General features: G+C 42.3%; 1 protein-coding gene across 6 annotated transcripts in view; it reads left to right on the top strand.

Moving 5' to 3' along the window:
* The window catches only part of ITSN2 (intersectin 2), a 270,233-nt gene that overhangs the window by 238,595 nt on the left and 10,458 nt on the right, over positions 1-21,180 (top strand). For 5 of the 6 annotated variants that reach the window (XM_040348499.1, XM_040348495.1, XM_040348502.1 and 2 more), the window contains 7 exons: positions 12,227-12,348; positions 13,292-13,398; positions 15,899-16,082; positions 16,366-16,464; positions 16,556-16,723; positions 17,364-17,576; positions 19,870-19,991. In XM_040348499.1, coding sequence (XP_040204433.1) covers positions 12,227-12,348; positions 13,292-13,398; positions 15,899-16,082; positions 16,366-16,464; positions 16,556-16,723; positions 17,364-17,576; positions 19,870-19,991 — 1,015 coding nt within the window. The remainder of the gene's footprint in view (positions 1-12,226; positions 12,349-13,291; positions 13,399-15,898; positions 16,083-16,365; positions 16,465-16,555; positions 16,724-17,363; positions 17,577-19,869; positions 19,992-21,180) is intronic. The other variant, XM_040348497.1, reaches the window with a different exon arrangement.

Here is a 21,180-nt window from a genome sequence, read left to right as displayed (position 1 = left end):
GCGACTTGTGTATGCGTTCGCTTCTGCGTGTGAGCTCGACGGGACGCTTTACATTTTATTTATTTTACTTTTTATTTTTTACACTGTCTTTTTAAAAAAACATTTGGGTCACTTTCATTCCTATTGCAAGAAATGTAAACATCCCTTGTAATAGAACAAAAGCATGACAGGACATCTTTAATATGAGATCTGGGGTCAAAAAGCCCTCAGATCTCACATTTACACTTAAAAGCAATAAAAAAATTAAAGTTTTTTTTTTTTTTTTTTTTCAATAAAAAAAAATGTCCCCTTTAAGACCATTGGGCAGAAGTTACACTTGATGTCACTTCTGTCATCCAATGGTATGGAGCCAATTGGGGGCCATCGTTTTCTCACTCGACTCCATTCCTCAGAGGGGAGAAGACCCGATCGTCTCCACCGTTACCAACGCCTCAGGTAAGCGGCAAAGGCCACCGGCGCTGATAAAAGTGATCTTGCCGCGAATCTGCTGCAGAGACCACTTTTATCTGAAAGCAGACCGCCCGCAGTTTAAAAAGATACCAGGGCCATGGCAGCTACCTGCTGCCATAACAATGGTATGCAACGTCAAACAGTCGTAAGTAGTTAAAAAAGGAGAATTGGGAAATCCTTATTTGTTTTTAATCATACTTGCCTATATGGATGAAGCATCGCTCCCCCACCGGCTCTAACACTAAGAACTGAGCGATCAAACACCACTGATCTCTCAGTTCTCATAGCTCCCTGTCAGTCGCTGGCTCTCTGCTCTGCCCCCACGCTCACTTGAGTGCTGGACTGTGGAGAGGGTGTGAGCGACCAGCTCAGGTTCTCGGCAGCTCGCTGAGCCGGGTGCCAGTCCAGACATGTGGATGGATCTGAACCCTATGGTCGCTTTCTTTCCCGAGCCTGGAGCCAGTGACGTCAGTAGGCTTCAGCTCCCAGCCACCTGGCACATGCGGTCTGAAAAGATCCACCATGGTTTTCTCTTCACAGGGCAACGCAAATGTAAAAAAGAAAGCTCTGTTATTCATATTAGTTGTGACAATCTGCAGATACAGTCCTGATCAAAAGTTTAAGACCACTTGAAAAATAGCAAAAAATCATATTTTACATTGTTGGATCTTAACAAGGTTCCAAGTAGAGCTTCAACATGCTACAAGAAGAAATGAGAGTGAGACAAAACATTTTTTGAGCATTCAATTATTTGAAAATAATGATTAAACTGAAACAGGCTGTTTTTCAGCTGATCAAACGTTTAGGACCACATGCCTTTAGCCACTTGCCTACTGTGCACATACACCCCCTTCCTGCCCAGATGAAATTTTAGCTTCCGGCACTGCGTCGCTTTAACGGACAATTGCGCACGACGTGGCTCCCAAACAAAATTGACGTCCTTTTTTTTCCCACAAATAGAGCTTTCTTTTGGTGGTATTTGATCGCCTGTGCGTTTTTTTTTTTTGGGGGGGGCTAGAAACAAAAAAAGTGCGTAAATTTAGAAAAATCATCTCATCTGAAACTGAAGGGCTTCAAAAACAAAAAACGTCTTCAAAACCTTGTCTCCTTGAACGCCACAGAACTGCTCGTTTGGACTTTGCAAGAGAGCACCAAACATGGGACATTCAAAGGTGGAAGAAAGTTTTATTCTCTGATGAGAAAAAATGTAACCTTGATGGTCATGATGGTTTCCAACGTTACTGGCATGACAAGCAGATCCCACCTGAGCTGTTTTCTACGCGCCACAGTGGAGGAGGCGCCATAATGGTCTGGGGTGCTTTTTCCTTCAGTGGAACAATGGAGCTTCAGGAAGTGCAGGGGCGTCAAACGGCGGCTGGCTATGTCCAGATGTTGCAGAGAGCATTCCTCATGACTGAGGGCCCTCGTCTGTGTGGCAACGACTGGGTTTTTCAACAGGACTACGCTTCAGTACACAATGCCCGCAGGACAAGGGACTTCTTCCAGGAGAATAACATCACTCTTTTGCCCCATCCTGCGTGTTCCCCTGATCTAAATCCAATTTAGAACCTTTGGGGATGGATGGCAAGGGAAGTTTACAAAAATGGACAACAGTTCCAGACAGTAGATGGCCTTCGTGCGGCTGTCTTCACCACTTGGAGAAATTTTCCCACTCACCTCATGGAAACGCGAGGCATCAAGCATGCCGAAACAAATTTTTGAAGTGATCAACAATAACGGCGGAGCTACTCATTACTGAGTTCATGTTTGGAAGTTGGATTTCTGTTTTGGGGGGGGTTTAGTTTTTTTTGGGAGGTGTGGTGCTAAACTTTTGATCAGCTGAAAAACAGCCTGTTTCAGTTTATTCGTTGTTTTCATTAAATTGAATGCTCAAAAAATGTCTCACTCTCATTTCTTCTTGTTGCATTTTGAAGCTCTACTTGGAACCTTGTTAAGATCCAACAATGTAAAATATGATTTTTTGCCATTTTTCAAGTGGTCTTAGGCCAGATTCACACTTGTGCGGTGTGAATTTCAGCTCTCTTATCTCTGCAGAGAGATGAGAGAACTGTTCAGCAGATCAGCTCCGTTTTAGCTGCGAATTTGGAGACCTGGGAGAGGGGAGGGGGAGGGGGGGAGTGTATTAAGGTGAATGAGACAAATCCTAAAGAGAAATGAACACATCTGCGAATCAGTTGCGTGCCCATAGAATATAATGGGCCTGAATTTGCACCTGAGCCGCACCGCAATGTCTAGAAAAGGCACACGTTTTTTCGGCAATGCGCAGTGCGAATGCATCGCACATATGTTAACCAGCCTCATTGAAAACAATGGCCCCGATTCAGATAGATTCGTCTATCTGCGGGCGTAACGTATCCCAGATACGTTACGCCGCTGTAACTTTGGGCGCAAGTTCCGTATGCAGAAAGAACTTGTGCCCTTAGTTACGGCGGCGTAACGTATGTGTGGCGGCGTAAGCCCGCCTAATTCAAATGGGGATGTTGTGGGCGTGTTTTATTTTAATTTAAGATGACCCCGTGTATTAAGTTTTTTGTGAACGGCGCATGCGCCGTCCGTGAAATATCCCAGTGTGCATTGCTCCAAAGTAGGCCGCAAGGACGTATTGGATTAGACGTGAACATAAATGACGTCCAGCCCTATTCGCGAACGACTTACGCAAACAACGTAAAATTTTCAAAACTTGGCGCGGGAACGACGTCCATACTTAACATTAGCTACGCCTCATATAGCAGGGGTAACTATACGCCGAAAAAAGCCTAACCTAAACGACGTAAAAAAAATGTGCCGGCGGGACGTACGTTTCTGAATCGGCGTAAATACCTAATTAGCATATTCCTCGCGTAACTATACGGAAGCGCCACATAGCGGCCAGCGTAAATATGCAGCCTAAGATACGACGGTGTAAGACACTTACGCCGGTCGGATCTTAGGGAAATCTATGCGTAACTGATTCTCTGAATCAGGCGCCTAGATACGATGGCCCGCACTCAGAGATACAACGGCGTATCTGGAGATTGAAGGCATACTGAACCAGCATGGCTACCACAGCATCTTGCAGCGGCATGCTATTCCATCCGGTTTGCGTTTAGTTGGACCATCATTTATTTTTCAACAGGACAATGACCCCAAACACACCTCCAGGCTGTGTAAGGGCTATTTGACCAAGAAGGAGAGTGATGGGGTGCTGCGCCAGGTGACTACCTCTTGAAGCTCATCAAGAGAATGCCAAGAGTGTGCAAAGCAGTAATCAAAGCAAAAGGTGGCAACTTTGGTATCTCGTATATCTGAATCCGACCCAATGTATTTTATAATGTTATGCGAATTGGATGCGGTTTAAGCCGCAACCAATTCGCATAGGTGTGAATCCAGCCTTAAACTTTTGATCAGGACTGTACAAGTCAGCAGAAGTGTGCACATCAGAGACACCATATCAGTGTCTGGCAGATGCTATTTACTAATAGGATCCTGAAGTTGTATAGTGTGAGACAAGAGTGCCAGTCGCAATCTAGGACATCAAGAATCTAGTAGATTGGAGCAGCACTTCTCCTTTCATTCTGTAAACACACCCCATGTGTCAGTACATCTTGGCACGTGTACTCAGCGGCATGATGTCGTCATTCAGGAAATACTATCAGGAATTCTAATCATGGCCTTTTGGATGATAATCTGAATCATTTATAAAGCACTATATGTGAAATGATAATACAGACACATCTCTAAGCCACCCTGATCGTAAATGCCTCACAACTCTATTTGGCATGTTTCTATGATAGAAGCCTCAGGTCTCATTCACACTGCCGCAGAGGGCTGTACACCACAAAGAAGTGTATTTCTGCACCCTGGTATCACCCCGACACTCGCATACAGCTGCAGCCTGTACAAATCAATGATAGGCTGACAGATGCCATGGCTGTATGCATGTAGCCACATTTCTGAGCGGTTATATTTATACAGGGATGGGTGTGCGCCACAGGATGGAGACAGTTTGTGTCCAGGGCTGCTCGTCCAACCCAGTACACATGTAACTGCTCAGATGTGTCCAACCACATTGTCCATCAACCAATCATTGATCTGTACAGAGCCTCCTGTGGTTATGTTTCATATACTGTTCTAGGTGCTTCCTCTGGTGGCTATTTGTATGCACAGTTGGCACCGCTTTGAATTTGCCACTGGGCACGCGCGTGCCCCTGCCGCGAGCTCCGTGACCATACCCCCGCCAGTGTCCTGCGATCATGTCACAGAGCTGCAGAACGGGGAGATGCCTATGTAAACAAGGCATTTCCCTGTTCTGCCTAGTGACAGGACTAAGGATGAGCTCCGGCATGTTCGCACAGTCCACGTGCAGAGCACCGCACTGCGCTAATCACAGGCAGGGAGATATTTCCCGATCTCCCTGCCTGTGATTGGCGCATCGCGGTGCCAACTTCCTGGAGGGCTCTTCATGTGGCCTGTGCGAACACGCCGGAGCTCATCCTTAGACAGGACAGTGATCTACTGCTCCCTATTATCGGAAGCAGTAATCACTGTCGTGTCAGTTATAGCCCATCCCCCTCACAGTTAGAATCACTCCCTAGGACACACTTAACCCCCTCATCTCCCCCTAGCGTTTAACCCCTTCCCTGGCAGTCACATTTACACAGTAATCAGTGCATTTTTATATCACTGATCGCTGTATAAATGACAATGGACCCAAAATAGCGTCAAAAGTGTCCGATGTGTCTGCCATAATGTTGCAGTCATGATAAAATTCGCAGATCACCGCCATTACTAGTAAAAAAAATAAAAATATTAATAAACATACCATAAAACTATCCCCTATTTTATAGATGTTATTGCGCTTATTGCGATTTTCTTTTTTTTTTTTTTTACCAAAAATATATAGAAGAATACATATTGGCCTAAACTGAGAAATATTTTTATTTATATATATATATATATATATATATATATATATATATATATATATATATAAATCTTTTGTGGATATTTATTATAGTAAAAAATATTGCTTTTTTTTTTCAAAATTTACACACATTTTTTTGTTTATAGCACAAAAAATAAAAACCGCAGAGGTGATCAAATACCACCAAAAGAAAGCTCTATTTGTGGGAAAAAAAGGACGTCAATTTTGTTTGAGCGCAACGTCGCATGACCGCGCAATTGTCTGTTAAAGCGATGCAGTGCCGAATCGCAAAAAGTGCTCTCGTCAGGAAAGGGGGTAAATTTTTCCAGGGCTGAAGTGGTTAAAGATGCTGCAATTATAAAAGAGATAACTGTTGATTTACCAGAAATTACGTTTGCTCCTACATTCCTCTTTGAAATGCAAACACAGCTATGAATCCTAATCTTGTAGTGTCAGTCGTGCCTTACTTCCTTTCTGATGGGTTACAAAAAGACAGCACTCTCCATATCTCCTCCCCCACTTCATCTCGACAACCAGGGCCGGATTTGCTCTCCCTGCCGCCCCAAGGCCAGGTTCCGCAATGCACCCCCTCCCTGCCAACCGGACCCCCCCCCCCCAAATCAGCGGAGAATGTGCGGCACGGTTAATTAAATTTTTTTATTTTATTTTTACTTTTTTATCACTTTTTTTTGTAGCTTGTCACTTACTTTTTTTACATTTTTGTATAATTTTCTTATTATTTTCCTTATTATTTCTCTTATTCTTTGCATTTTTATTTTATTAATTTAATTATTATTTCTTATTATTTATTTATTTTTTATCAATTTTTTTCACTTAACTTTTTTGCTATCACACAGGAGAAAACAATTCCCTGTGTGATAGCAATTGGAGGTGACATGTTCTCTTTATTGACCCTGTCACCTCCAAAACAGGAGTCCTAGCACTGTGCTAGAACTCCTGTCACAGCTGAGATGGGAAGAGCACACCTCTCACTGTGTACATCGGCAGCAGGGACAGGAGACAGACTCGGTGGCCGGGGGGAGGACGGAGTCCCGAAGACAGAGCCAGCAGAGAGAGGTATGTGGGGTGGGGTGGGGTGGGGGGGAGACGGGAGGACGGACGGGAGCACACATTTTTACAAGTGATTTTGGCGACATCGCTGCAATCACTTGTTAACGAGCGAGCGGATTTCCCCATAACTTATCGCCCTTAACTGTATGTTCCGGGCTTCGGGGTACTCCATGCCACTGCCGCCCCTTGGCGCCCTGCCGCCCCAAGGCCTGGCCTCAGTGGCCTTGTAGGAAATCCGGGCCTGTCCACAACCCCTGCTTACCTCCTCCCTCATCTCCTCTCCATAATGCCCCCTTGTGTACAGGCAGAGATCACAGGAATTATCAGTTTACAAGATTTCTGGCAAGATCAACAAGTGCATGTTGCATAAATCAAACGGATATCACAAAACACTTTCAGTGGTATATTTAGCAGACCAAAATGGTACAAGTAATAGATGTTTATTGTCCGGACATTCCAGACTTTTCAGCTCTATTATGGTTTGAGTGACAAATTATTTTATACCACTTTAAGGCCAAGCCTGTTTTTCAGACTTCTTGTTTCCAAGTTAAAATAAAAAAAAATGTTGCTAGAAAATTACTTGGAACCCCCAAATATATATATATATATATATATATATATATATATATAATATATTTTTTTTTTAACACCCTAGAGAATAAAATGCCGGTCGTTGCAATACTTTGTCACACCATATTTGCGCACTTTTTTGGGGGAACAACTGCACTTAAATAAAATAATAAAATATACTAATATATTCTAGCTTACCAATCTTTAGAAGTGGAGGCTACTTTGTCTGGTCAGCTTGGTCTGTTAAAGGAAGCTGAAAAATAAAAGATTTACTGGCTGTATCACCAGATAAAAAATAAAGGGAGAAAACTAGTGTCACCACCATATCTAAGAATTGATGATCTGCAGTATAATGTGATTTTGATTTTGGGTTTATTGCTGCTTTAATCATTTTTAAACTTTGAAAAAAAAAATTAACCCAAAACATGAGGTGTGAGCCATCTTTGTAATGTACGTGATCCCTCGCAGACCAGTAATTAATGTGCAGGCTGCACGTGTTATCTACTATCGTTTCCGGAGAGGAGGAGGAGGATTAGGCTTGGCTCCTTAGTCCAGATCGAGGTCAGTGCCAACACTATGAATAGCAATAACTAATGGGCCTTGGCTGTGTCAATATATAAAAATAGGTTTCTTATTTAGTTTTGGATAGAATGTTTATTTAGAACCCGTCTTTTTTTTTTTTTTGCTGTCTATACCTTCACAAGAGACATTCACCCTTTGTTTGTCTGTCACTGGATGTGAAAATGATGAAGTACATAGTTTTCAGGTGTCACCAGAATAGAATTGGAGGGGAAATCCACCATGGAGACACTTTTTCTACTGATAGTTGATTAAAGGCTTTTTTACTTTATCAGGGTCCCCTGAAAAGCAGTCTGTGGTGGGATGTTTTTTAGAGAGAGTTTGACCGTTTTACCACCTGTTTCAACCACTTCAGCCCCGGACCATTTGGCTGGCTGAAGACCAGAGCACTTGTGATTTGGCACTGCGTCGCTTTAACTGACAATTGCGCGGTCGTGCGACGTGACTCCCAAACAATATTGACATCCTTTTTTTCCCACAAATAGCTTTCTTTTGGTGGTATTTGATCACCTCTGCGGTTTTTATTTATGTGCTATAAACAAAAATAGAGCGACAATTTTTTTAAAAAAAGCAATATTTTTTACTTTTTGCTATAATAAAAATCACCCAAAAATATATAAAAACATTTTTATTTTCCTCAATTTAGGCCGTTGCGTATTCTTCTACATTATTTGGTAAAAAAAATTGCAATAAGCGTTTATTGAGTGGTTCGTGCAAAAGTTATTGCATCTTCAAAATGGGGAGAGTTTTATGGCATTTTTATTAATATTCTTTTTTTTTTTTTACTAGTAATGGCGACGATCAGCGATTTTTATTGTGACATCGGACACTTTTGGCGCTTTTTTTGGCACCATTCACATTTATACAGCAATCAGTGCTTTACAAATGCACTGATAACTGTGTAAATGTGACTGGTAGTGAAGGGGTTAACCAGTAGGGGGCGGGGAAGGGGTTTAGTCTGTCCTAGGGATGTGTTCTAACTGTAGGGGGCCGGCCTATGAGTGACACAACACTGATCACCACTCCCAATCACAGGGAGCCGTGATCCGTGTCGCTTGGCAGAACGGGGAAATGCTTGTTTACATAAGCATTTCCCTGTTCGCCCTCTCCATGAGACGATCGCGGGACTCCCAGCGGACATCGAGTCCGCGGGACCCGCGGTCAGACTCACGGAGCTTGCGGCAAGCGACACAACCCCGGGCCTTAAAGGCGCCGTATATATACGTCGATCTGCCCGCCCATGACATTCTGCCAATGTATATAGTTGTGCAGTGGTCAGCAAGGGGTTAATCCCTAAAAGTACAGGTACATAACACTGTTGAATGGGTCATGTTCGGTTGGTGGTACTACCTGCCAAACACAATTGAGGGGGGGGGGGTGATTTTTGCCGACGCCCCAGTCTGGTGCCTTTGCAGCTTATGGTGTAGTTGTTGAGGGTGGTTTAAAAACGTGGTTCAACACTGCATGGGACGCATGGTAAAAAAAATTAAAATCGGCAGGGGTTTTAAGCTACCCTACTCTATTCAACATTAATAATGGCTTTAGAAATACTTTAAGCCTTCATTTAACAATTGATTTAGCCCAATATAATTTATAATATTGTGGCTTTCAATCTCTAGTTATTCCACCTTAAATATTTTGTAGCTTGATTACATTTTTTTTTTTTTTTTTTTTACCTCTTGTTTTCTGGTTTGTGATCCAAGTCTGGAGGCGGTGACAGATTTATTGACCCCTTTCAATCTAAAAATAAGTCATTAATAAGCAGGCTGCTACTAATGAGCATTCCTGTCTGTCAGTTGTGGCTTTGCTCCCAGCTTGTCAGGGAACATTCATGGCAGTAAAATCCCTACTAATTGCCCTGACATCCTGACATTATGTAAACCTGATGATTAATATATATGTTATATCTCTGAGTAGGTAAGTGCTGATAAGCTGTATAGAAATATTTCTTACTATGACATAGTCATCTTGATCCCACAGAGATGCCTGTTATCTGTTTTTCTGTCCAACACCATTACAAATAGTATGCAGCTTAATTAAGGTTTAATTGTAGTCCATTTTAATTTTTTTAACCATTTAAGCCCCGGACCAATATGCTGCCTAAAGACCCAAGGGGTTTTTACAGTTCGGGACTGCGTCGCTTTAACAGACAATTGCGCGGTCGTGCGACGTGGCTCCCGAACAAAATTGGCGTCCTTTTTCCCCCACAAATAGAGCTTTCTTTTGGTGGTATTTGATGACCTCTGTGGTTTTTATTTTTTGCGCTATAAACAAAAATAGAGCGACAATTTTGAAAAAAATGCAATATGTTTTACTTTTTGCTATAATAAATATCCCCCAAAAACATATATACATTTTTTTTCCCTCAGTTTAGGCCGATACGTATTCTTCTACCTATTTTTGGTAAAAAAAATCGCAATAATTGTTTATCGGTTGGTTTGCGCAAAATGTATAGCGTTTACAAAATAGGGGATAGTTTTATTGCATTTTTATTTTTTTTATTTTTTTTTACTACTAATGGCGGCGATCAGCGATTTTTTTCGTGACTGCGACATTATGGCGGACACTTCGGACAATTTTGACACATTTTTGGGACCATTGTCATTTTCACAGCAAAAAATGCATTTAAATTGCATTCTTTATTGTGAAAATGACAGTTGCAGTTTGGGAGTTAAACACAGGGGGCGCTGTAACATTTAGTGTTTACTTAGTGTGTGTTTACTACTGTAGGGGGTGTGGCTGTAGGACTATAAAAGGGAACACTCGATCGATGCGCCACCATAGTGAAGCACGGGCAAGCCGTGTTTACACACGGCTCTCCCCGTTCTTCAGCTCCGGGGAGCGATCGCGACGGGGCGGCTATAAACGAATAGCCGCGCCGTCGTCCCGGATCGCTCCCCGAGGCTTACCGACCGCCGCATGTAGCGGGGGGGGGTCCCGATCGGACCCCCCACCCACGTCAAGCAGAGCACGTACAGGTACGTTGATGTGCCTGTCCGTGCCATTCTGCTGACGTATATCTACATGAGGAGGTCGGCAAGTGGTTAAAGTTATTGTGCTGTCTAAGGTTGGCTATAGCCAGCTGGCTGAATTTAAAAAACGAACACATTCCTTCGAAGATTCACACAATCGAGGTGCATAGTGGAATCCTCCCAGCTGAGACCTTGTATTTCGACAGCAGGGACTCTCCACTGACGGAATACGATGATCAGGGGCTGCAGCCTATTGGCTGATCGAGAAAAAAAATTCTAACAAGCCTATTCAACCCTGTGGAACCAGACGTATTTCGATCCATCTATAACCAGCTTAAAAGTAGATTCCATAAGATGCCTGTTACAACTTTCACATGCCTGTTATGACCTTCATTGACCAGAAAAGCCTCTTCTGTGTGCCCCTCCGAACCTGGTTTCACCATGCTAAGCACTTATCTTCCTTTCCTTCGGGGCTAAGCTTCGCCCACTCTCCAACCCTCACCCTCCATTGAGAGAACTTTAGTGGCAAACCAGAGTTCCTTCACTGGCCAAGGGAATTGGTGGTATAGGTTTGTCTAGAAAGGAGCAAGCCATACAGTCTACAGCAAAGACACCTACTAGATCCCATCGGTGGCTGCTGTTTTACGGATATCGGTCATTAGGTGTTTTCAGTAAAGCTAGGATGTGTAGCCAGGATATGCAAAAACATGAGAAAAGTGGATGTGGGACTTTGAATAAGGCATGTCTCTGTTGGTAGAAATAAATGTATAAACTAGTTGAATTTATAAAGGAAATTGATTGTCCCAATTCCCAATGGGTAGTCCCTATGATTAGTTAAATTTGAAAAATAATTCTTGCATATAATATATAATGCATAATATAGGAATATACAATGCAAAAGGTATACAGAGAAGCCCATAATTAATAATAATAGTAATGCCGTATTTAATCATAGAAGGACATGATTGGACAATAATAAATATAATAAAAACATGAATCAGTTCTACATAATTATCATAATGAAAATAAACAGTACATAATATAAAAATTGAAAATTTAAAAAGTTATAAAATGAATTCATGATGATGCACACGCTATAACTTGGCACCCTTGAGTGTGGACTCAACGCATTTCATGGTGTTTAAAGCCAATCATTAGGAGTAGGATGCTATAAGATAAATACAAAATTATGGGTAGATAAGTAAATGGACCAACATCTAGTATATTGAGCTCTCCAAATGAGAGACAGAGGGTACAGTCTAGCAATCCGTACTTTACCAATGGGGTGACTCATAGGTGTGAAACTACAGCTCCTAGGATGGAATGGACATGGCCTGGAGTAGGTTATCTTGGCCGGGGTTGAGGCGGGAAATCCCATCCCATTGTCTCCACCTCCAAAATCCTCCCAGATGGATCAGGTGGACTGGGTGGGAAACCACGGGGCCCAACAGTCGGGAAAAAGAGCGAATAGCCACAGCCTTGTTTCAGGATAGAAGGTCTGTGTGCCCAGGATGTGATTGTATAACTGTGAATGGATAGGATGAAATAGGGGTAAGTGACAAATCCAGTAGCCAGGATAGTACTCTCATTTTTGAGGCTACAAAGTGATTTATTCCCCCAAGTTGATGTATTCTACTGAGGGCTGTATCTTTTCTTGTAGGGTGCGCTGACCTCCAGTTGTTGGACACCATGCAACCCATGGAGAGGAAGAGACAAGGTTACATCCATGAGCTGATCCAAACTGAAGAGAGGTACATGGATGACCTCCAGCTTGTGATTGAGGTGAGTTCTGAGCTTCAACAGACAACCCTAACCGGGAAATCAACCTCCAAGGAAGCACTGAATTGCCACCCATGAACTCCTGCCATTATGTTCCGACTCCTTTATAATCTTGTCCATCCCTGCCACTGATTTTTGTGGATGTACCTTGTATTGCTTCCCAAAAAAAAGCACCTGAATGACTTTGAGATGACCTTATCGTTGGTGGGTGCCACATCAGAATGTTTAGACAGGCAGTACTATGAAAGACTAAGGCCTCATACAAACAGCAGCATCTGTATAATGAGGCTTAAAATCCCTGGTGCATGTTGCTGCCATGCACAGCCGCAAATTCAAGTAAATGGCTGTACATAGCCATGCTCGGGTAGGAAGGAGCTGCTAGGCATCTGTGCGTGAGGCCTAAAAGCAACCTAAAAATTGTTGCTATACCTGGACATAACCTCTAGCCATCTGTATTGTATTGCATTTTCAGAGGGAACTTGGGGTACGAGAGGGGGGGATATCAGGGCAATCGTTTTCAAAGTAGCGTGGCACAATGGGAGGGGCAATTACAGAATTCAGTAAACAGACAGAGAAGGCAGAAATGCATTAAAAAGTGGCTAACATATACAAATATTTCTTAAGCATAATTGAAGTTACCTAATATGCAGAAGGCTTGTTTTTTTTTTTAATTATTATATGTTAGCCACTATAAGAAATCTAACTAAAAAGGTTACTTTTTTTTTTTTTTTACCTTTCTTGCCTATTGAATTTTGTAGTTTGTGAATGAACTGTACTTTTTGTGTACCTACCCTACCATGCACTCAGCTAGCAGAGAATACCTAACAATCAAGGCCACTGCTATGTTGTGTCGCTTTGATCTATATAAATAGATGGGGGAGGTTTAGTATGGAATAAACTTGGGGCATACATGACCTAAAGCTCATTCACTGTTTTTGAATTTCAGGTGTTCCAGAAACCAATGGCCGAGTCGGGCCATCTGGGTGAATCTGAAATGGGTTTAATATTTGTTAACTGGAGGGAGTTAATCATGTCCAACACAAAACTACTGAAGTGAGTGTGATGTTATTAATGCTAACAGAAGCTATATTATGTCTTGCATATGCCACATCAAGATTTGGAATTGAAAGTGACAGAGTATAGTGTTGTATTTATGAAATAATGGTTATAAATGGTGCAATTAGACAGAATAATGAATGAAAATATTAATAAACAGTGTTGATACAATTAATAAAGTGCACAATAAATTTCTAAATCTGAGAAGTCCAAAGAAAACACTATGATCAATTCCTAAATATGCTCCAACACTGTGCTTCTAAAGTGCAATGTGCTTCAAGATCTCAAATGCAGTAGTGCTTCACCCGAAGTGATAATAAAATGCGCTCACCAGATAGCCTCAGCCGACAGGTGACCATTAAGCGTGTAATATAGGAAACTCCTTAACTCAACCCCTTCAGTAACCTCATCACAATCGATCATCCGTATATGGAAGAAACTGTATTCCAATTCAATATGCAATGATATATAAACATGATTTTCTTCAGTCTCATATATCCTCTACTGGATATATCCAACTTCCATCATAGGACTCTGTAGAATTGGCTCTGCCACAAAAGGCAGGAGTAGTGTAACATTGCTTTTTTTTTTTTTTTTTTTTTTTAATATTCACTTACATAGTCCAGTACTGGATGCAGCAGGCATAAAACAATTCTGGGAAAGCAGAAGCCGATCCGTTAATGCTATGTGACACGTGGCGTGCGTCTCAGTTATCCAAACCCTCAAATGGTTGTATCTGGGGTGCACTATGCACAGAGTGCAGGGTTCAGAGGTGCACTATGCACAGAGTGCAGGGTTCAGAGGTGCACTATGCACAGAGTGCAGGGTTCAGAGGTGCACTATGCACAGTGTGCAACCCAAACCCCCGCCCCCTAATCTCTTCATTGTATCTCTCTCTCCTAAATGGCTTGGCTTTAGTACCTCCCTGTGTAGAGTGCTCTACCTTGCCTTACAGGGAGATAGATTTTTCTATTGAATTCTGGAGATCTGTCCCTTCTGTGTTAAGAGTGACAGTGGGGATCAGGAGCAGAGGGTAAGAGCCAGAGGTGGTGGAATGAATTTCCTCCACGCTGGGTGTGAGGGCCACAAGACATTGACATATGTGGTCTACACAGTGGTAACAAGCCAATCTTGCACACATATACTCCAGTGCAGTGGGATTAGTTCTCTTAAAGTAGAAGTTTATTCAGAAAATGTCCTGCTACTGCTAGATCACTTCAGACTGGCCACTTTTGCAGGTATGGCTGCAATGTTAAAACATTAAAAATAAGTGCCTGTACTGTTTAAAATCCTGTAATAGTGTCGCACCCTGCTCTGCACAGGCTCAGTTACTCTCTATTTTAGTCATTGTGTCAAAAAATCAGAGCCCCTAGAGGCCGAGGGCTTCAGCAAAATGGCAGCCTCTGGCAAGAAGAAATATGAGCAATGCTGGAGGCAATTTACATCACACACAAATTTTGGTAGCATAATTAAGGTGGAATGTATGTTTTTTGCTAATGAACATTGTTTTTTTATCAAGTTGTTATGGGTAAAGTTTAAAGTTGGCTTCCTTTCAAATTGTGACCATTTGCAATTTTTCTACTCATTGTTCACTCTGCTACTCTACAAAATAAATTTAATTTTATTTAGAAAATTAGGGTAAATCTCTGGACAGCAGGACCACTCAGACAAAACGAAAGAAAAAGGTTATAGCTGGACAAACACTTTAACATTATGGGGGATGGGCTTTACTAAAACTTAAGCAGCTGCTCAAAGTAACCAATCGGCTTTTAACGTAAAGTGGTAGTCAAGTCTCCCTTGTTTACTCGTACCTATAGGTAAGCCTATAATAAGGCTTACCTGTAGCTACCGTAAGTATCTCCTAAACTTGCATTGCACAGGAGATCTTTACTAAAGCAGCAGATGGAGACGTCACCAGCGTATGTGCACTGTGCTGTTAATGCCACGGCACCCGCGCGTATGGGACGTCATCTCTGTTTGGTCATTCTGTTTTAATGTATTTTACTCACAGACATCCCAGGGTGGCTCAACTCCTGAGACCAACCTTTGGGATGATATCTGAAAGAACAAGAAAAAAGAACCCGAAAGAAGGTAGGCGGGATTAAGGGTAAGTCAGTCTAGAGAAAGAAGGAGAAAAAGGAAAGCAAAAATGAACTCTGACTCGGATATGCTGTCGGAAGCAGTCAGAGAAAGCCCCAACAAGCAGGTTGAAGTGAGGGAAACTCATAGAAAATCCAAGGTACCTAGACTTTGAGAAGGGGGTGGGTAAGATTGCAGCTTATCCACTGTTACCCCCCTACCATCGGTGTGAAAGAGGCCTAACGCTTCGAAAATTAATGATAGAAGTTGATTGGTTGCAATGCACAGCTGCTCCAGTCTAATTATTATTACTGGTACTTGTATAGCACCATCAATTTATGCAGTATATATAGATATATATAACAATTACATCAGTCTTGGTAAATTCTTTGTTCTTACCTGTTTATTTTATGCACAGGGCACTGCGGGTGCGTAAGAAAACCGGGGGTGAAAAGATGCCGGTCCAGATGATTGGCGACATTTTGGCAACAGAGCTGTCACACATGCAGGCCTATATTCGATTCTGCAGCTGCCAGCTGAATGGGGCTTCTCTCCTGCAATTTAAAACTGATGAAGAAGCAGAATTTAAAGATTTTCTAAAGGTTCGTACATAGCAGAATATTCGTAGATACAGTTGTCAAAAACTCAAAGCTCACCTTTTACCATATGTGCTTTTCCATGTAATGCTTGTATGTAATGTAGACCTAGCATGTGACACCAAAGACTGTACTTGTAGGTTTTAGCTAGCCCAATACCAATGAGATCTTTCAATAATTATGTAATATTAAAGAATATGCAGCAAATCTGTTAGGCCCTAAATAAAAAAACAATGGTGCTTTCCCTGTACGTTGCTGTGTCTGATGCATTTCTTTTCCTGCTCTGCAGAGACTAGCCACAGACCCTCGCTGTAAGGGGATGCCTTTATCCAGCTTCCTACTGAAGCCTATGCAGAGGATAACACGGTATCCACTTATCATAAAGAACGTGAGTAGTTATCTGACTCCTCGCTCCTAGGTCTTGTTCCAGGATGTTTTTGGCCATCTCATAACAGTTGCAATTTTTTTGTTTGGGGCAGATCTTGGAGAACACTCTGGAGTCTCATCCAGATCACGCCAATCTGAAGTTTGCCCTGGAGCGAGCGGAGGAGCTGTGTTCTCAAGTCAATGAGGGGGTTAGAGAGAAGGAGAACTCTGACAAGTTGGAGTGGATACAGACCCATGTTCAGTGTGAAGGACTAACTGAGGTGAGCACATGCATTTCATAAACAAACGCTTTCCGTCACGTCTGGGCTTAGCTAAATTAAAGTGGAGCACCAGCCAAAACCTTTGTCTTTTTTTAAGGCCAGAATACCGTGAGGAAAGGTTAACCTCTTGCCGCCAAAGTAACACAACTATGCGGCAATAAGAAGGATGGCTCACATACCGCATTCATGCATCCATTCTGTTTGCCGAGTACATGCCAGCACAGTGACCAAGCTGTCTTGAGCAGCTCCCAGTATATAGTAGTGATCCTTGGTCACATGATTGGGCAGTGCTTCCCGCCATTGGGAAAAACCTGTTAAGGGGGTGCTGGGGATGGGTGGGAAGGGGTTAAAACCCCATCTCTGGTTTTAATTGCTTTCTGTGACCTTTTGGATAATTCTATTTTCCTGCTTGGTGGCAATTTTGCTATAACAGAGACGCTAAAACCTAATGTTCTTAACCGAAAAACACTCTGTGGCTGGAGACCCACTTTAAAATGGCTGATGGGTAACAGATAAATTAACCCCCTGACCAATGTCAATTGAATGGCAAGTCCTTATTAAATATTGCGGTCTACAATAGTAATTACACTTTGTATTCCTTCTTGTCTTGTCCAATCACAGTGTGCCTTCTCATTTTTAGCAGGTCATTTTCAACTCCCTGACCAACTGCCTGGGGCCACGGAAGATCTTGCACAGCGGCAAAGTTTACAAGACCAAGAGCAATAAGGAGCTGTATGCATTACTTTTCAATGATTTTCTCCTCCTTACCTACATGGTCAAGCAGTTTGTGTCCTCCGGATCTGACAAGCTGTTCAGCCCTAAAAGCAATGCCCAGTACAAGATGTATAAGATTGTAAGTGTAAGAAAAGGTTCTCATATCCCCTGTCTTAACATTACATAGGTGTACTAGTAGAGGTGCCCCAAGCCTGACTGCAGGCGAAGATGCTTATAGGTCATGTCTGAATCTTTGTACTAAACTACACCAATTATTTGGATGTTTCTTTGTAACGTTTTCAAATGGTCGTTATTCTGCCCTTATACGGCTGTTAAAAAAGTGCTGTACTTGGTCCACAATGGTCCCCTTAAATAAGGGAGAATGCTTCCATATGAACCACTGTTTAATGTTATGAAAGTATATATGGTAACTTCTTAGCAGTGTGGGGAAAAAGGAGGAAGCAACTCAGACTCAGCACAATGTACATTTTTTATTTTTAAATGACAAACCGTTATTTGCGGTTAGCTATTTCTGGCCTGTAATCTGTATATGAACATCCCTCGGCACAAGGCCCCATTCAATAAATGTATAAACAACGTGCCTTTGGTAGCAACCAATCGGAGTGGTTCTTGATCATACGATCACTGTGACAGCTATGTGGTGGGGATCACATGCAAGCTGCGGGGCTTCAATGGAAAAAATAAACAAATAAACCTTTAGCCTAAAGATGGCATTGCAGCATGAAGGAGACGGCATTCCTCTGTTTAATTATGTAATTGTCAGGTACATTAAGATAAATTATTTAAACAAATATAGAAAAGCAACTGGGTTTTTATTAGAGCATGTAACAAATAAAAGGCATATAGTATATAATTAAAAAATATTTTAAACTAAAATCATTAGTCATGGGGTTATTGTCAATTAGCTGATGCTGTTAAATTTAGCCTGAGCATCTAGCGATTGTTTGTGGACATTGGGCAATGCCACACCATTTTATTTTATTTTTTAATTTTTTATAATACAAAGGACATGTGTAGTATGCCCTGCTCTTCTGCCCTGCTGTGGCTCCCCGTCCCACATTTGCTGCCAATTGCCATCTCTCAAAATGACAGCCAGAAGTTGCTGTTTAAATACAGCAGCTCTACAGCAGCATTGGAAACATGTAACATGTTCCAGGCCAGAAATATGAAAATTGGGCTGAGCCATAGAGGATTCACCCACCATTCACAGTAGATTTGTCATTGATGGAATGACAGGAAATCTTCCAACAGAAAACAAACGAATGACCTCCACCACAAAAACAAATGGGACATATCATTGGAAGCAGAGGTCAAGTCCTGGGAAAAAGGTGTGGGAACTCCCACCCAAGATCCACTCCCCCACCAAAAAATAAAATAAAAAAATGATACGCAAAATATGCATAATTACTAAAGCACGTGTTTTTTTTTAAGCAAGTTCTTTCTAAATCCCACGATTACTCGCGGCAGACCTCCGCAATGTCTCCTGGGAACAATGACAAAAGCTCCCAGGAGACATTGCGGCTTTGAGGAAGTGACGGAATACCCGCACACTACCCGATGAATCCATATACAGGAAGCGGCCAGTAACATAAATGATTACTAAGGTTCGCCTGCCCCTGACAGTGAGTCAAGCTGGGCATCGCCGCTCAGTGAAGGATTGGCTCGACTGCTTTAGCCCTGCAAAGGGAACTGCGTTCCTGCTGTGAAAAAAGTGCAGAAACTTCGTTCCCATGCGTTCCCGCAGGACTTGAGCCCTGATTGGAAGCAACCGTATCAATGGAATCTATCCAAAGATCCCTGATGTATAGAACAGCACCGCTGCATTAACTAAGTGCTTCCAGAGATCAGTCATGGGATCCTAAGGGGAGAAGTCTACATCTTTGAGACATATGGAAGTAGGATGTAAAAATAGTTAGATCCAGGGGTAAGAAGAGTGAAAAAGAAAGCGAAGGTGGGAAATGTGGAGACGAAAGATTTGCTCCATCAATGTGGAGGTTTCTTCATAATTTTCATCCACTGTGAGTGGAAATTAGGCGATTGTTAAGAAGCAGTGATGTTTCTGAGGGGCCCAATCAGAATTTATCTCTTAAAATGTATCTCTAACTGGTATAGTTGCAAGCTGCCCTATTCATTTAATTTTTTTAATAAAATGTGTAGTAGATTCTTCAGAATCGGTAGAAAATTTTACTAAGGGGCCAATTTTATAACAAGAGCAGATTTATATTAGTAAGCTGACAGTTATGTGACTTTGACATTCCCTACTATACTTTATAAATGAACACCTAAGTGTTTTTCTTGTGACCACCCCAGTAAGGCCAAAAATTGTTCAGACCAAGTAGAGTCCAGTTTGTATACTACTTCCTGTGATGTCACTGACACTACCATTGTTTCTCTATCTTTGTCCTATAAAGCCAATTTTCCTAAATGAAGTTCTGGTGAAACTGCCAAGTGACCCATCCAGTGATGAGCCTGTCTTTCATATATCGCACATAGACCGGGTGTACACCCTCCGAACAGACAACATCAATGAAAGGTAGGTTCTGGAGGCATTCAATCATCCATGCGACATGTCTCCTTCCTTCTTAGGACCATGCAGCATATCGCTGAAATTTCCAGAGAGCTCCAGTGCTGCACAATAGGACTGAATGCTACTCTTTTGCTTTGCTTTGCTCCAGAATGAAAAATGACTGCATTGCTAGTGTTCACACTATAGTGAGCACCCCCTTTCCAGCAGTGCCACATCAGTCTGTACAGTTGTGATCCCAAAGGGTGGGAACTTAGGGATAATCTGCACATGTGTCTGTACCTCCATATAGAATTAACAATAAAGACCTCAGAACCAGCAATCTTGCCCTCCAGGTCTCTCATATTAGGTGTAAGAGTCCTCTTACTCTCCTTCTGTAAAGGAATTTAAATGGTGAAAAGCTTGTGGCCTCTTTGGGTACTTCTATTTAGACAAAAATTCTTCCCAGTCTCTTCTCTGTGACTCCACAAACATTCTTCACATTTGTTCTAAAGCCCCACTGAAATGATCACACAGGCCTAGCCACAATTTGTATCATCTGTGTTTTCCTACAGGAAGCCTCCATCAAGTCCGACACAAACTGGGGGGCATTCATAACTAAGGAACCCTGCAGGGAAATATTCCCAGCAGAGCAGCGATGTCTGTCCTGAGGGAGGATGGTGCCAAATGCTCTGGATATTGGTCAGGATATATTGTTTGCCTGAACTACTGGGTATGACTCCTGGCCCAGTGATATCTATGGCCATCCTTTTTAACCACCTCCCACCCACTGTACTGTAAAATGACGGACGTGAGGTGGCTCTTTCGTTCTGGGATGATGTCGTCCCACTCTCGCCACCCTTGCACTCTGGGTTGTGCGATCTGTCCCTTGGACACTGTACATCACATTTCTAGGTAAAGAGCTGATGACACGGCTCTTTACCTGTGTGATCAGCTGTGTCCAATCACAGCTGATCACATGTAAGCAAGGAAATTCCAGTTATCGGCATTCCTCTCCTCACACTGACTGCGTATGAGGAGAGGAGAGCTGATCAGTGGCATTTCCTCACAGGGGAGAGATGTAAAGATACACAGGACACTGATCATCAGTGCAGCCCCAGCAGTGATTCCAGTCAGTGTTCAGCAGTGCTGCCTTTCATTGCATATTAGTGCCGCCTATCAGTGCTGCATATTAGTGTCTCCCTATCAGTGTTTTTCA

This window comes from Rana temporaria, chromosome 4 (genome assembly GCF_905171775.1).
Source record: "Rana temporaria chromosome 4, aRanTem1.1, whole genome shotgun sequence".
NCBI classification, from domain to species: Eukaryota; Metazoa; Chordata; class Amphibia; order Anura; family Ranidae; genus Rana; species Rana temporaria.
This window is presented reverse-complemented; position numbering and strand designations above follow the sequence as displayed.